Genomic DNA, 17,865 nt, shown 5'->3' on the forward strand with positions numbered 1-17,865 from the left:
TCTTTGAGAGAGAGTAGGTCAACTCCTCCTGACAGAGTTTTGTTACTCCACCGCAAGGGATTGCTAGTACTCTTCCGCAGAGTGATAATACTCTTCCCACAGGGAGTGCTAGCACTCTTCCGCAGAGTGCTAATACTCTCCCCGCAGGGTTAATAGTACACCGCCAGACCGAGTACTTCTACTCCCCCAAACAGAGTGCTTGTACTCCTTCAGAACAGAGTGCTAGTACTCTTCCCAATACCCTCTTAGCCAAGTCCTGATCACGCATGCAGGGAGGAAATCAGATCAAATTAGGGCCGCTGATATACTGTTCCCTAGGCGGCTCCTCAGAGACACTGGCCCGATTCCAAGCGGCCTTCAGAATAGGCGTGAGCAAAGGCAGGATTTTAAAGTCATTTTTTCCTGGCTATTTGCTGCCTACCGTGAGACGTGACTGCTCTGAAGCGGCCTATGCGTATGCGTCACGAACGCCACTAAGGAGAAAAAAAAGCGAATTAACACTTAATCTGCAAATATATTCGCAAATTTCACAACCAGTAGTCACACAATCTAATTAGAATACAATTGTCAAGGGAATCACATACTTATCAAGAATCACAATGCTCTATACATCATGTGAATTCGAACCCGCGTACACTCGCATTTGTACAATTCAAAACACACATCATAACCATTACACCACAGCGCCGCCACGCCCAGTCGTGTTCTTTTAGAGGTTATATATATACCAAACGTATTTGATGAATCGGCTGTGGTGGGTGGGGTTTCTCTGCAGTGTGCTGTGCAGTTGTGTACTGGAATACGTGTGCGTTTGCATCATTTCCATTCCTTGCTACGACTAACAAAGGAAGACAACGTAGACGACAACGTGAGAACTATTCACGGCTTGTCGTCACCGCAGGAAAATAACAAATGTGCCGTTCAGCTCATGATCGAGTGCTTCTCCAGTCCATGTTCTCCAAAATACGCGGATACAAAGTATTGCGCCAACCATCCACGTATGTGAATTTAATTCGCGCGTATACTGCCGAGCAACTGCGACGCCAGTACCAGGCATTTCGACGTGCCTCACGCTGCCGTGTAGGCGTTCTTTTCAAGTGCATTAGTTTAGAGTTTGGTTCAGTCCGCTGTGAGCTGTTGTCCTGCATTAGCAGCGGATCGTTAGCGTTTTGAAGCGCATGCATTCCAGCATTTGGAGACTGCTTATGCCGATAGCCGCGTCAAATGCATTGGCACGCATGTTTAAATGACTAATGTGTCCACTTGTTACGCGTGCACTGCTCGTATCCTGTGGCAGTGCTCGTTCTAAAAGCTTCGAAAACCATCTACACTCATGCGTGTGTTCAATTTATATATGCACAGGATGGAATTGCCGGCTAGTTGGTTGAGCATTTTAGAAGAAACAGCGCAGCACAAGGACGACGCAAAAACATGCCACACCACGAAGCGCTGGTGTGGTTGATGCTTTTTTTCGTCCTTGTGTTTGCGCTGTTTCTTCTTCCACGATACACGCACACCACAGGCACGCGAAGGTTTAGGAGCATAAGTGGTTAACTCTGTTTTCCCCGTTTTCTCTCAGTGTCAATGGCACAGTGCGTTGCCCGGAATTGTGCACGCTTACCCCCATATGCAGAAATGCATCATAACTTGAAGCCCATGCTTGACTTGATCTAAACGACGCAAGTCGTGAACGCACCAAAAGAAAGGCAGTGAGCGTCTTGGGGGACGTTCGCACCAGGCGTCGTTTATATCAAGTCAAGCATGAGCTTTGTATTAAGATACATTTCTGAATACGGGGGCTAGACATCTGCTTCTTCCAGAAAATATCGAAGAAACGCCCGCCAAAACCAGGCACATTCGTAAACTTAACTAGGCAATACGAAGCTCCATAGAAAAAAAGAAGAGTGGTATTAAAAGCTTTCAGTATTTTTCTTTACTCCAAAATAGTTGCGCTCTCGTGGCTTCACTGTACAGAGATAGTGCAGCGTTAGCTAGAAAGCATGAATTTCCTAACTCCATGCCAAAATAAGCTTGTAAAATTATTTAGGTGCTAGAATCCAGGGTTTGTAGCGATGCTTGAAAATCCTTTATTTCTAAAATGCCATTTTCAAGGCATTGCAAACCCTTGAATTTTTAGAAGTACTGGAAAATCCTTAAACTTGTACACTTGGCTAGACTTAGCAGACATTGCCAAGCGCTTTTTTTCCCTTCTGTGACACTCTTTCGCATGTCACAGAAAATTGTCTCTGGAGGTAATAGAAGGAAAGCGACATCCTTAAAGTTGAAATTACAAAGGAGCTGCAGATACCAGTTTTATGCACATGGAACCGGCGACAAATGTGCTTGGAGGAGCAGAAGCAGGAAGCTCAACAGTTGAGGCATTCGAAGAGAAGCCGTGAAGAATAAATTGAGAGCGGCAGACACAATAAAAAGAAATTAGAAATGACTATTGCTTATTTGATGGTGAAAAAAGCTGAGGGAACAGATGACATCACATACACTGTCAAACCAAACAGTATTAAAAAACTGCAAATGTTGCAGGTCCAAGTAGTTAATTGTGCTATTGCAGAAAAACTTTGAGCGCTTTCTTGAAATGCTTCCTTGTGTGCGTTTAGTGGTGGGCGGTGAAAGGCAAATAAGCAGTCTTTCAAATGTTTGAAATCACTGAAATGCGATTTGTTTTGTTTTCTTTTGTTTGCATTAAAGTTAACGGTGTTCTTGAACAAGTTATTGCCTGTCCAAACTACTACACACATTGCACGAGGTCCTTGAAGTTACTGTGTCGGGGCCTCGAAAGTCCTTGAAAACCATTGAATTTTTTTTCTTCAATATTGCTACGAACCCAGTAGAACAACTGTCATGGAGTAAAAACCCTGGCTGAACAGGGGCTTATACGCAGAGCACAGGAAGACTAGAAATGCAGTAGTAGGCGTGGAGGGCCCTGAAAAAAATGTGCCACATCCGCTCGTCTGCCTTATGTTTCTGCACCGACTGTCGCATTTTTAATAGAAGTGCACTTTCTGTTCTACTCCAATGAACGCAACATTACCAACTCCAGTGTGGGGCAGTCCTTCAGCCAGTGCAGAACTTTTTCTGTACATCCGAGTCAGCTCTGTCATTTTTCCAGCATTGTAGTACAAGATTTGTTAAACTGGTTTAGCAGAATATGAGTAGTATACTCTTAAATTAGCTGTTTATTTGTATGCACAAGTTCAGGTCCTCAGTTTGGTTGCATGACAAATTGCCATACCTCAATAGATACAAGAAACAATATTATTACAGTTTAATAAAATCCAAACAGTAATAATCACAACAACATAATGACATACATTTCTTTTGGTACGTATACAGCCCATGTCTTGACATTGTATAAGTTCAACTATACATCGCAAGTACTGTGTCCTGACCACTATTATTCACATGTGTAAAACCATCACAGCAATTCAACAAATATCACAGTAATTAGTGACATACACTTTGTAACTGCTTTACATGAGCATAATGTATACAAATGGTCCCTGTGTACCTACACATGACTAGTGCCACCCGAGTACTATTACTAGGTGTAAAACCAACAAAGCAGTTCTTTAAAAAATATCACAGCGCTTAGTGACGTACATGCTGTAACTCCCTTGTAGAAACTTAATACAAACACGTGAGGACACAGAAAGCTAGCAGTGGGCATACATGGGAATACCACCGCCTCAATACTAATTCACAAGTGTAAAACCAACCAAGCAGTTCTTTAAAGAATATCACAATGCTTAGTGACATACATTTTCTAGCTAGCTTATATAAGCTTTATACAAACATGATAACATACACAAAGCTAGCGGTGCACCCGCATAGAAGTGCGGCCATCTGAACACGATTATTTGCAAGTGTAAGCTCAACAGAACAGTTCGTTATAGTGATGCACATTTTGTAACTGCCTTATACAAGCTTAGTGCAAGCACAAGAATGCAGAAAAATATAAATTAAAAACTTGCTCTATGCATACACAAACAGATCAACACAAATGGTAAACACCGCTTTGAAGACAAATGTGACTGTGGCAAAGCGCAGTGCTGTGCCGGTTGAAATTTCCACCCACAAAAGTATTGAGCAATGCTTAAACCACAGGCAATAAAGTGCTGAAAGACTGCGTCTCTAACGTAACTATTTTAATTCAAATTTCTTGAATATAGGGCTCGCTTGCAGATAAGGCATCTGATCCAACTGACCTGATCCAACTGACCGTATATAATGCACTCAGATATAACTGGTAATAATAATTATAAAAGGCATTTAAAAACTTGATAGTATGATGAAGATGCATGACTAGAAAAGTTCTGTCCCCCTCGTACTTGTTAAAAAGGTGTAAGTACGACACATGTTCTTTTTTTCCTCAATTTTTGCATTAATGGACAGCCGGGAACCTCGAACCGACACACAAAAAAAGATACTGCTATGATAATAGCGTTATGAATAATTTTTTTGTGAAAGCTTTTTTTACAGACAAGTTACAGTCTCGTTTCTGGAGGTTGAGCTGTATCTTGCAAAATAACTTGAAAAGTGGTCACATGGGAGCATGACACTATGTCATAATGTTCGTTTCAGTTGACTCTCTTGCCCTACAAGTCACTGCTCACTGTGGCCAGTGATGCAACAGCAGTTTCTGTGTGATTTTCATCACACTTCTGTCCTATGCCATCCTTACCAGAGTTGGCGGCACATAGATACCCAAATTTCGATAGTGTTGCTTTCTCAGGTGGTTGCTTTTGATTTGCTCAATATCAGTTGGCACTTCAGCTGCATCAAACTTCTTTTTTACCTCTTCAACAACAACATCAACAACAATCTTATGACACCTGTGTTGTCCTTCTAGTTGCCTACAAAGACCAGTCAATCTAGCAACAACACTGACAGTCTCTACTATCTTGTAATGGGGGAGAGGTGTGTCCCACCATGTGTTCCACATTGTTGTCACTATGTGGGCTGACTGGGGAAGCAACAACTGTATTATGTTTGCATTTGCATATATTAAAGTGATGCTTGTACTGTGTTATAACACCTAACTTAGTCTTGCACTTACTGCACAATAACACTGGCTCACAGTCGTGGTGAAAAGCTTTTGTATGTTGAGCAAATGAGTTGTATCCACTACAAAAAAAGTCAGTGATAGCACACATGTTGCTCTACCAGGCCTGGTGTAGTTCCTTCTGACACTGCTGCTGATGCTGACGCGCTGCTGCTTGCCTCGTACACTGTTGCAGCTGCAGTAGACATGGCAGTCTCTGTATCTATTGCTGCCGTGTCATCTGTCCTGGTAACTTCCAAGTGGTATCGGGCTCACTTCTGCAACAGAGATGTTGTTTGCACCTTGAGGGCTCTCATGATCAGGGCCAATAATTTCGTAGGCATTGTCTCCTGCATCGAAGAACCAATAAGAACAGCATGAATTAATAAACATAGCTCTAAAAAGTACGGACATCAAGACTTAACCACAAGCTTTGCACATAAGTGACCGGGCTTAATGAATAATACTTGCAGGAGGAGTTACACAATTGTTTGTGTATATTACAGTAAAGCCTCATCAGAAGATATTCAAGAGGCACGGGAAACATGTCTCTCGAAACCAAAAATTTTGAGACACTGAGGAGCCAGACTAGATCACTTTATTATGCATCATCACTAAAGTATGTTTTGATATATCTGAAGGAATAAATGCTCAGGGTGGCTTAAAGGGCCCCTAAACCACTTCTCGACATTTTTTGAACATTTCAAGTAAACACGCGTATCGAAATCAGAATGCCGTCACGATCGACGAAGCCAAATGCCAGAGTGCGTAGCACTGCCGGAGCACCACAATATGAAGAAAATGACCCCGTGCGCCTCTCTGGACCTATCCAGCACCCCCCAGTTTGTCCTGACGTCACCAGGCTGTCTCTGATGATGTCACCAGTTTCCGGTGCTGTCGATTGGTCAAACGAAAGTGTACGACTGCCGGCAAGGCCTGCAAGCAAATACACACACTCCTTCTTCCTCGTCGCGTTGCGCGCGATGCCATTGTGGGCAGCCAATGGGGGCAAAGAACAGAAACGCCAACAGAAGGGTCTCCCTATGAGGCTCTTCAACACGAGTCACCATACAGTTCCGTTGTATTAGCGCCACCCCTCGCAGGACGACGGGCCAGCGCGGCTGCAACAGAGCTCGTTGGTGTTGGCCTGTCCCGTAACATTTGGAGGTGTACTAGGCAAGGAAAAGACGATACTGGCCATGTGGCGTGTACCAGATGAAAGAGTAAAATGAGTGGGGACTACTTTTCGATAATCAGACACACGTAGCTCCACTATTACTGCACCGTTTCGAAAAATTCTCGTGGTTACCTGTTCATTGTCTTATTGTGTAGAACTGCAACACCGCAACTAAATTTCAACCTCGATGGTTTAGGGGCCCTTTAAAGAAGACATTCACAGCTTTTTAGTGACTGTAGATTGTGTTAGCTTCCTTCCCAACTTCTGGAATTTAAACACTTCACTTTGAAAGCCTTGTTGCTCGCAGTACCTTTGAGGTGCTCTTAGACGCTCGTCAGCTTCAACTGCCGACACTTTCTGCCCTGCACTGTCCTCGTTGCCCTCCTTTTCTGGTTCATGCTAAAAGAGTCATGCGCGATTGATTTGTGTAAGGATTGCGTGATCTTTACGCCCTTCGGAGCACACAAGGTGCACAAAGTGAATGTGTCTGGGTTGTGTCCCTTCGAATTAGTGGATACTTAAAAAGTCATCCTTAGTAACAAAGGGGTCTCTTGTATACGGTATTGTTAACGTGGCAAACATCGGAAAACCAACCAAACCATTTTCAGATGTCTCTTACAAACAAGTGCATCTTGTAATGAGATTCTACTGTACTGAATATTTTTCAACTATGGATCATCTGCATGTACATATAGTCACAAATACATGTTGTGTGGAATGGCGAATCGGGAAACAGTTCGTACTCTTACTTTTTGTCCCTAACATAAGCAGCTGATAAAAATATGATAAAAAAGCAGGCAATGAGGCTAGAATGGAACATAATCCTTCTGCTCTAAACAGTTTTTTGGGCCCACCTCATTCCCTCATATGACATAAGGAAACAACTTGATTGCAGTAATGGCTGCATGTGATCTGAGTTAATTGAAACAAACTATACGTAAGGTTGTCCTGTATGTAATTTTATCAGAGTGCTTTTTAGATGTCCTGCTGGTGATCCTGGCTGCGCGATGCTTCTCATGCTTTTTGGCACGATTTCTTTTTTTCCACTCCACTTTTTTTTCAGATTTTCTCCCCTTTCCCTTCCCCTTGTGTAAAATAGCACACTTGAAGTATCAAATCTGTTGAACTAACGTGTGTATCAAACCTGTTAACATGTGTGCTTCTCTGTGGTCTGTGTTGTATTTTTGCGCTGCACAATTCAATTCAAGATGAAAGATGGAACGTCCCTGCCTTTAGTTTAATTGTGTGTGTGTGTGTGTGTGTGTGTGTATGTGTGTGTATATGTCTCTCTCATGTTTTGAAATATATGTACATTCAGGAGTGCCTGCATGCCATTTTCTCCTGCTCCAGTGACGAAAAGGAGAGCCTGTTTATGTACCATAGTAAAAAATTCAAAGGTTTTCGCTGCCGTCACCTGAGGCCACCACATCAAGAACTGCCGGACTATTCTTTACTAAAGTTTCTTCTTCTTCTTCTTCTTCTTTTCGCTGTGCCCATTACATCCCTTATCATATGGATCTGTCACAATACAGAGTAGCAGTGGTCCATAATACTAGCCCATTCCAACATAATTATAAATTTACACATACCGACATGCTGCGAAACAGCTGTTGCAAAGCCGCTGGTGAAGGCAATTTCCGCAGCACTGCAGTGGTACAGCCGAGTTCCACCTGTATAGTGACAAATCCATATGCGTGTTAGCAACTCAGTAGTTGCTGATGGTTTCATAAGCTTTACACTACACAATAAAGTAATCTAGACAACTTTGTTGGAACACATAATTAGGACACCACTTAAACACTAACACGATTAATTGCCCCCAATCTCTCACTCACTAAGGGATAATACTACTGAAACATCGGTGGAGAGCTCAGATTAACACAGCCCATAAAGGACAAGCGTTCTTTGAGGAAAACAGCTATAACAGCGGTTAGTTTTCTTGATCATTTTATGTGGTAGCTTTGATTTAAATGTCATGCAGTACTATAAAATACGAAGTGCCGCATTTCTAGCAGCAGAAGGCGTCGTCAGGCTCATGGTACAACAGATTTTTGCACTGTTTGTCAGTGAGCCGACACATAAAAAGAAAACCGAATTCACACATACATATACAGTGTCAAGTGCACTTCTCCTTCTGAAAACGCAGCCACCAGTTCCAATGTTGCTGAAAGGAAAGGTTATATAAAGTGCGAGACTGCATGGAACTGCCACTTATGACTGTAAATGTATGGTCAGAGGTAGTCACATGCTATTTCTAGTCTCTTTTAGAAGCATTACTAAAGGATGAATTAAAATCGATTCATAAGTCACGAATTTCACGCATCCACAGTTTGGTTAAATAACTTCTGAGAAAACGACATGTTTACCTGGAATAGCAACCTTTTTTCCTGCTGCAAAACTTTCCTTCGAATTAATGAAATAACTTTGCAGCGTCATAATATATTGTGTTTCTCGCAACTACTTGCCGGCAGTGGCGAGTTACAGTGTTTATATCCGACTCATTGGGCGACAATACTACCAAACACAAATGCTTCACGAACACGAGAACACGTCCCTCGCAGAGAATAGCAACCATATATGCCTCTGTGAGACATGATCGCACCTTTGTGGTAAAAATGTACATTAGAACGACATCACCATCTCATTAAAAAAAAAGCCTCCGTACAAGGCAGCCGCCAACTGCATAATGTGAAATTGCAACTGATGTCCACTTACTGGTGGCCTGTGTTTGAGTCACTTTTGGCAGTTGACTGGGTGCTGAGAAATGCATGTCCTGGGTTGTCCCTGCAAAACATACAGGGTTATGTCAAATGTTGAAAATATATATATGCCGGCATTTCATCAGTCGCAAAACAAACGAGTAAACTAATAAACAACTGTAATGTAAACAGAGTACACATCATAAGATAGGCTGTCAACTGTTAATTCATTACGCAAAAAACCTAATGCATAGGAAAGACTATATGTATACACACGAAACTGACACACAATTTAATTCGCTCTAGGTTCTTCCGTGCAGTATATTCAAATTATTATGTCTCGTGGTTAGAGCAAAATTAGTGTAAATTACGAACTAAATTATCTACCCTGGAAACTTTTCTTCAATATGCACCTGTGCGCGCTTCGAACGAGTAGCGTTGTAAAATTTACGTACATGGCATTTAACATAGTTGCGGAACACGGATTTCCTTTGCCCTGTGTCGTGTACAGTGAGCTACATATATCTGCGCCCCCCCCCCTTTTTGTACTAGCCATACTGCGTGCCACTGCACCTATACGCACGTCAATAAACCTCACGACACAGAAATAAAAAAAGCGCCAATCACCCATGCCTGCATGTTGTAGTGGGCCTAACCTAACCAAGCATGGGCTGTTGCTTTTTATAGTAAACACAGGCACCGTGCTCATTGCAAGTATGTATCATGTCGCTAAGCAAATATGCAATTTCATTGTACCACTATTTTTTTATCACATGGATATATCTGTTGAGAGGCAAGACAAAAAGCAGTCACTTCTCAGAACTAATCAGCTTTCTTAAAACACATTTTTAACTTTTCAATGACACTTGCTGCTATGTGTTTGTCTCCAGAGAGCATACTTGATTTGACTTTCCAATCAGAGACATTACATAAATATACCATGTTAAGATGACTGCCTGGAGCACGTGAGAATTTTCAACTTCGTGTAACATACTGTATCTTGATTTTGTTGACATTTGGTCAAATGGTACACCCAATATACCCACATACTAGTTTTCTTGTCCAAATAACATGCCAATGTATTTTGATTTTTTGGCATTGGCTCCTCTGCACTACGTGAAGTTGCGCTGCACTGGCTCTTTCACATCCTCGTGTCCTTGCAGCTGCCTTCTTGCGTTATATAAAGCGGGTGCCTGAAAAATATCGTATGCAAAAGTCAACACAAGGGCATGGTGCAAAACAACATCAAGACAGTCAAGGCCATGGCAATAAAAAAGTCTTAGCTCTTAGTCTTCCTAGTGAAATGCATGCAAAACATTCAAATGACTGCAACAGTCAACTGCTAAACTAACTTCAATTTTTAGATTTAAGCAAAAAATCAAATAAACCACAGTTCATCCTTGTTTTTCATGAATGTTAGAATACTCCTGCTAATGAATAGAATATTGGTCATTTTCAGACGTCATAGGTCTGTCATGAGTCTGGTGTATCGCAAACACCACTTGTGACACATCCTAAGCACGTGCCCAGTGTGCCCCCCCCCCCCGCACCATCCCTGGTTGTGCCACTGCTGAAGCCATAATTTGAGGATTATAGCTGCAAACATGATGCTCAGTAGGGATGAAAATATTGTCCTTCAGCTCAATGGATATATGGATGTGCCTATAAAAAAGGGCAACAAGGCTTGTTATGGCAAGCTTACCCACATTTCAATACTAACAAGTTCACTGCGGCCTGCATCTGAGCTTACTAAAAGGCATGAACTTATTTTCATGCATGAGGTGCGCAGTGGAGTTCATTTTTGACAGACCCGACTACTGCTGCAGTTTGAAATCTAGCATTTTAGATTCTTGTAGGCATGTAAAAGTTGCAGTTAAACCGCAGTTATTAGTTTATTACACCAACCTATTGTTCTGTGTACGACAGTCTGGTAACACGGAATTAAAGCAACATTTTATTTTGATATTTTATTTCTCTACTAAATATATTCAAGCGATAAACACATCTTGATCTGCCATGCTATAGCAAAATGCACACATTACCCTTGTAACCCCCAGAGGAAGGCTGATTTAGCTGTTCATATGACATAACTCTGACACGCCAACTCATACTAGCAAATGCACAGGCATGTCCAAAACAATAAGCGTATGCAAAGCGCCCCTGCAATTGTAATTCCACACAGCAGCCGTTATATTCGATGCCGATGCGTAACTAGCTGCTCGACAATTCACCGAGTTCGTAGACATAAGCATCCTTTCAGTTTCGCACCGTGCACGAAAACCGCAACAGGAGACAAAACCAGACCTATAATCACACCATTTCAACATGAGCAAACACAGTTCAGTCTTAGGGATAAACACTGTGAGAGCGATTTAGTGCGCGACGGCGACGAGCGACGGCTTCGAGCGACAAAACGGGCCGTCGCTTGAACAGATGGCTCGGTTCTGGAAATCTAGAAATCGTCGCTCGTCGCCCAGAAGTTCTATGAGCGACTAGCCAATAGCGCGAAGCCGGAACTGGATGTACATACATCGCTCAAATACTACCGATTGTCGCGCGGAACGAGCAAATGATTCAATTTTTATACGTGCAAGGATAAGAACGTACTGCAAGACCTCCGGAAATATTTTATGCTACTTTTTATAGTAAAATACACCAACGTAAATTACTAAAGCACGCGTCACGCGTGACTGCAGCCCTCATGCCGGCAACACCGGGGAGGCGTCGCTCAAAATCGTCGCTCGCACGGAGTACGACTTGTAGGCGACGAGCGAACGCGACAGCCATCTCCGTCGCGTCGCTTGTAGCTGCAGCACGCAAGATCGCTTATATGGGGTTTATACTTTTTTCAGCATAAAACGTGGATTCCTCATGCGTTTTCAGTAAGTTCAAGATAACGCGCCCAACTGACCTCTTGCAGCATGCAGCTGAATGCCTGCGGCAAAGTTTCTAACTAGCACTGGTGCTGCACGTAACTTCAGTGGTCGCAGATTCCCCCTGCGCGAGACACCGTCAAGCGCGCGGTTTATTTATGAAAAAAAAGCATGCTGCCAGCAAAATGACGCCTTCTGTTATGTGATTCCGTGGTTCAACAGCGTTCCGTACACAGTAGACTGCCAAACTGAATAAATTCAAACACACAAAACGCACGCTAATCACGCTCCGCATAGGCTCGGAATCACGGGCTGGTGAACTAACCATTTTAAGCGTCCTCTCGCCTGGTGTCTTATTGAACATACCATAGTTCTGGCAGCGTTTGCGATTTTTAAAGCTCTTACGGACAACGGCAAAGTGATAAAATCACATGCAGTTATCGCGACGACTGGCTTTTTCGATTGACATCGAGAGACAGCGCGTACGCCTAGTCCTTTGTCAATCGCGTCGGCTAAGCGCAGCGACGACTTCCTGGCGATAGCATGACATATACGGAGAATGTGCACCTAAGTTAGAATTCACTTACCGTGGAGGATTTGTTGTTATATCCAAGGCATGACGAACGACTGTCGTGTTTTCGTGGCGACGCGAGATGGCAGACACACGATCTCCCTCGGCTGGCCTTTGCTCGCTGAACACATCACCTTTCTCCCGTGCTGTGTTGTTCCGCGATCTTGCGCGCGCGCGCGCGCGGTGGAGCCACTCCGAGTGAAAAAGTAGAGCGCTCGCTACGCGTTCCTTTGAACTGCGGCGGCCTGTTCTCTTAGAGGCAAAACGATGTGCTCTTTGCTCAGCGTGCATGAATGATACATTCCCATGTTCGGGGCCAGCCACCTACAGTTGAAGCAGAAGATTACGCTAGTCTTTTCACTCCCTCTCTCTGAAGGGGAGAGTGAAAAGCACATTTCACTCTCTCCTTGGTGACAGAGTGAACAATGCATTTCACTCTCCTCGACATTTTGCGAGAGTAAAACGACGCTTTGAAGAGTGAACCGGCAGCTTCACTCCTGCGATACCCTTCCTAGTTTTTAGAGTGTACTGCAGCAAATCCTCAGTCTGTGCCCGCAAGGAGAAGTGTAATTGACGCTAATATAGACAGCGTACCTGTCCAAGCACTCGTCGACACTGGAGCCCACGTATCTGTGATGAGTACTAGCCTACGTAGACGTTTAAAAAAGGTCCTCACCTCAGCAGCTGCCAGAATGCTACGTATGGCTGACGGCGGCGTGCTGGTTGTTCTTAGAATGTGTACTTTGCGTTTAACTATAGCCGGCCGCCCTACTTATCGACGTTATTCTTGAATTGGACATTTTATCCAATCTCTCATCGTTATTTTATCTCTCATCGACTGCGCAACAAGCGTTCTTCAGTTAGAACTGCCTTAGCTCGACAATGCTGCGAGTACCGCCCCACCGTGCTTGTGCCGGCTTCAAGATGTGCGTCTGTCCACCGAGGCAGTTACTTTCGTCACTTTGACCGCTCAACCACGGGTTCCTGTTGGTGAATATGTGTTTCGCCCCATCATCGACATGCTTTTGAACCGAAACGTTGCTGTTCCGCAAACGTTGGTCACGGTTACTAATAACGACGCCGTTCTACCGCTTCTGAATTTCAGCCTGTGCCCTCAAGTGCTTCCGGCTGGCATGGTCTTGGCCAGCGTTTCTAGTGGTTGCGAATTTAACATTGAGAGTCTGAATGCCGAGAGTGGCTTATTAGCGCCAATTTCAGCTGAGAGCTCTGGTTCCTTAACGCATAACTTCGCGAGAATTATAGCACCTGACCTCACCTATGCACAGGCCACGGACATACGCTTCTTGCTTGAATCGCACAGTGACATCTTTGATTTCGGCGACAGGTCTTTAGGCCAAACATCTGTTGTTCACCACCGTATAAACACTGGAGATACGAATTCTATTCGTCGGCGTCCCTATCGTGTATCGCATGCTGAACTTCGAGTCATCCAATCAGAAGTGGAGAAAATGCTCTGTAAGGAGGTCATCGAGCCATCAGCCAGCCCTTGGGCTTCGCCTGTCGTCCTTGTCAAAACTAAAGATGGTACCTGGCGTTTTTGCGTCGTTTATCGACACTTAAACAAGATCACGCGAGAAGACGTCTACCCACTACCACGCGTCGATTACGCCTTGGACTGCTTGCACGGAGCTGAATACTTCTCGTCAATCGATCTTCGATCCGGCTACTGGCACATTTCCGTTCATGAAATGGAGCGCGAGAAGACGGCCTTTATCACGCCGGATGGCTTATATCAGTTCAAAGTCATGCCATTTGGCCTATTCAATGCTCTTACAACATTTGAACGTATGATGGACTCTCTTCTGTGCGGCTACAAATGGACCACCTGTCTTTGTTACCTTGACGACGTTATTGCTTTTTCTCCCACGTTCCGCAGCCACCTTACCCGACTCGCTGCAATTTTTGCGGTCTTCCGAAAAGCTGGCTTTCAACTGAACTCCACGAAGAGTCAGTTCGGGCGCTGTCAGATCACCGTGTTGGGACACCTCGTTGGCGCAAAAATTCAAAAATTTCGCCGACATTGCTCGGCCTTTGACAGATATTCTATACAAGAACGCACCATTTTCATGGGGCCCGGAGCAGGCTCACGCGTTAGCCGCTCTCATCGGGTTTCTGACCACCCCTCCCATACTTGCCGACTTTGATCCGTCTGCACCAACTGAAGTCCACACTGACGCAAGCGGCTATGGCATCGGCGCTGTTCTCGCCCAACACCACGATGGCACCGAGGGCCTGATCACTAACGCCAGCCGCCTGCTCTCACCTGCCGAGAGAAATTACTGCATCACAGAGCGGGCTGCTTGGCTTTAGTTTTGGCGGTCGCCAAGTTCCGGCCATATTTGTAAGGCCACACGTTTTCGGTTCTACCTCTACTCCACCGCTGCACCCCAGCCCATTCTTATTCTTCTGAAATAATCAGACGAATAAGAATGGGCTGGGGTGCGTTTGGCAGGCATTCTCAGGTCATGAACAGCAGGTTGCCATTATCCCTCAAGAGAAAAGTTTATAACAGCTGTGTCTTACCAGTACTCACGTACGGGGCAGAAACCTGGAGGCTTACGAAAAGGGTTCTGCTTAAATTGAGGACGACGCAACGAGCTATGGAAAGAAGAATGATAGGTGTAACTGTAAGGGATAAGAAAAGAGCAGATTGGGTGAAGGAACAAACGCGAGTTAATGATATCTTAGTTGAAATCAAGAAATAGAAATGGGCATGGGCAGGACACGTAATGAGGAGGGAAGATAACCGATGGTCATTAAGAGTTACGGAATTGATACCAAGGGAAGGAAAGCGTAGCAGAGGGCGGCAGAAAGTTAGGTGGGCGGATGAGATAAAGAAGTTTGCAGGGACAACATGGCCACAATTAGTACATGACCAGGGTAGTTGGAGAAGTATGGGAGAGGTCTTTGCCCTGCAGTGGGCATACCCAGGCTGATGATGATGATGACGTTTTCGGTCATCACAGACAACCACGCACTCTGCTGGCTGTCTTCCCTACGGGACCCGACTGGACGGCTTGGTCACTGGGCTTTGCGGCTCCAGGAATTTTCATTTACCGTCCATTACAAGACTGGACGCCTCCACAAAGACACTGATTGCATTTCGCGTCAGCCCGTAGATCCTCCCGATCCTGTTGCACATGATCCGGTGACTTGCGCGATGGCTTTGACTGACATGACAGAGATGCGCGCTGAACAACAACGCGACGCATCCTTACAGTTCATCCTCGCCGGAATGCAATCTGGCAGCACCGAGGGCACGTGCCACATGTTCGTGCTGCATGACGGCATCCTCTAGCGCCTCAATATCAACCCTGAAGGCCCTGAGTTGCTCCTTGTCCTTCCTCGTCATCTGCGACCCGTCTTTCTCGAACAACTTCACAATGCACCGACGGCGGGACACCTAGAAATTTTGCGTACATACGACCGCGTACGACGCCGGTTCTTCTGGCCGGGTCTCTAGCGCTCTGTGCGTCGTTATGTCGCAACTTGTGAATTGTGTCAGCGCCGGAAGAAACCTCCCCTGGCACCTGTCGGATGATTCCATCCCATTGAAGTTCCCTCTGAACCGTTCTTTCGCGTAGGCCTTGACTTGCTTGGCCGTTTTCTTACAACAACTAGAGGGAACAAGTAGATCGCCGTTGCCACTGATTACGCGACACGCTACGCGATAACAAAGGCGTTACCGACTAGTAGCACAACTGACGTGGCCGATTTTGTCCTCCACGACGTCATTCTCCACCACGGTGCACCTCGACAGTTACATACAGACCGCGGCTCGAGTGTTGTCTCGAGTGGTCGACGACCTCCTCCGCTCTTGTGCCACTCAGCACAAGCTCTCCATTGCCTACCACTCACAAACGAACGGTCTCACGGAACGTCCCAACCGAACAATCAAAGCGATGCTGTCGATGTACGTCTCCAACGATCACCGTGACTGGGACGCCACGCTGGCTTACGTGACGTTCGCGTATAACTCGTCGCGGCATGACACCGCAGGATATTCACCCTTTTATCTCTTGTATGGTCGCGATCCCACACTGCCGTTTGACACCATCCTCCCCTCTCTTCTGTGCCACGTGTTGCAACTGAGTACGCTCGTGAAATTATCGATCGCGCTCACATGGCCCCTGAAGTCGCCCAATGTCCTTTATTAGCCTCGCAGCGTATACAAAAAGAGCGTTACAACCGCTGCCATCGCGATGTTAAGTTTGCACTAGGTGCTTGGGTGCTGCTCTGGTCACCATGTCGTCGGGTTGGCCTCTCTTATAAGCTTCTCTCTCGCTACACGGGGCCTTATGAAGTCCTCCACCAAGTTAACGACGTAAAGTACGAGATTGTGCCGCTACACTTTGATGCATCCTCAAGTCAGACGCCTGTTGACGTCGTGCATGTTTCGCGGCTCAGGCCATATTTCGCTCGCAACTCTTCGCCTCCCATGCGCCTTGACGGCGCTTCACCACTCAGAGGTCCTGTTACGGAAGGATGAAGGAAGAAGGAGGAAGAAGATCGGAGACGCTAGCTGCTGCGTGTTATCGGTGGACAGCCATCTTAACGGCTCTGACTCATCCTGTACATATTTTGTAAATATAGTTTTCCTATACTCGCAACATCCCCATAACAATATATACGTGTAAATATACCGCATATACGTGTATCGTGCATTCGTTTCGGTGGGTTTCCGTTTGTACTCCTCTAGATCACTAACATGCATCCGCAACTGCTAAAATTGCATTTATTGCAAGTTCGGCCCCAAACGGGACGTCAGTAGGCTCCCACGCGAAGTGTACAAACAATGTCTAACTGATCGCAGGCAGAAGCTGACGCTGTAGCTTAAAGGAGGTGTCATATATGCGCTTTTCAACCGTAGAGAAAGGCCACTTCTAAGGTCGCCTATATTACGTGTGGCTCAGAACTATTGTTTGGCGGCTCGTCTCCCCACTGAGGATTTGCCTTTCAGCGAGTCTCTGTCAATGCACCCTCCTCACATACGACGTCTGAGCCAAGTGCGGCGCATCAGTACCAGTTCCGTGTCGTTAGGAAAGGCTTCTCCGATTAATGCGACTGGCAGCCGACCGCGTGAACCGTTTAGTGTACCTCCCACCGGACGCGACAAGTGAATTCGCGGTAAGCGCTGAAAGTCTTTCGTTTTCTTATTTTCCTTTTTTTTTCCAATCTACATTTAATTGCTCTTCAATTCCGCCGTAAATATATTGCGTATGTTGCCTTGTTCATCGCCACTTACGTATGGGAGACTCCGAAACCACGATATTACAACCATTGAGAAATACTGTGCCGTAACATATCTATCTCAGATAAACCAAATAAATTTTTAGGCACGTAGGGCCCTCCTCCCGGTAATAGTCGGGGATAAGGTAGCCTCGCGGCTTACGGGATTATCTGACTGGGCTATTTGGAATGCCGGGTTGCCATAGTCGGAAGTTTGAAGCTTTATATAAGTTATT

General features: G+C 45.1%; 1 protein-coding gene and 1 long non-coding RNA gene across 3 annotated transcripts in view; both read right to left on the reverse strand.

Moving 5' to 3' along the window:
• The window catches only part of LOC129384662 (uncharacterized), a 139,979-nt gene that overhangs the window by 60,545 nt on the left and 61,569 nt on the right, over nucleotides 1–17,865 (reverse strand). The window lies entirely within an intron of this gene.
• On the reverse strand, nucleotides 3,557–12,494 carry LOC140218341 (uncharacterized). 2 transcript variants are annotated; one of them, XM_072288078.1, is made up of 5 exons: nucleotides 12,396–12,494; nucleotides 9,986–10,128; nucleotides 8,952–9,020; nucleotides 7,826–7,906; nucleotides 3,557–5,409 (listed from the first exon to the last, which is right to left on the reverse strand). In XM_072288078.1, the coding sequence occupies exons 2-5, from the start codon at nucleotides 10,032–10,034 to the stop codon at nucleotides 5,297–5,299; spliced, it is 312 nt and encodes a 103-aa protein (XP_072144179.1). In that variant the 5' UTR covers nucleotides 10,035–10,128; nucleotides 12,396–12,494; the 3' UTR covers nucleotides 3,557–5,296. The 2 variants fall into 2 exon arrangements, with proteins under 2 accessions (XP_072144179.1, XP_072144180.1); XM_072288079.1 differs by lacking the exon at nucleotides 12,396–12,494 and having other exon boundaries at nucleotides 9,986–10,324.

This window comes from Dermacentor andersoni, chromosome 5 (assembly GCF_023375885.2).
Source record: "Dermacentor andersoni chromosome 5, qqDerAnde1_hic_scaffold, whole genome shotgun sequence".
In the NCBI taxonomy this organism is placed as follows: Eukaryota; Metazoa; Arthropoda; class Arachnida; order Ixodida; family Ixodidae; genus Dermacentor; species Dermacentor andersoni.

Bases quoted from the DNA above. Each gene is read 5' to 3' on its own strand.
- LOC140218341 (XM_072288078.1), bottom strand. From the start codon at position 10,034: ATGCCAAAAAATCAAAATACATTGGCATGTTATTTGGACAAGAAAACT. The intron at 9,021-9,985 runs GTATGTGGGTAT...TATGTTTTGCAG, and splicing joins TTATTTGGACAAGAAAACTA to GGACAACCCAGGACATGCAT. The intron at 5,410-7,825 runs GTATGTGTAAAT...TCTTCGATGCAG, and splicing joins AGCTGTTTCGCAGCATGTCG to GAGACAATGCCTACGAAATT.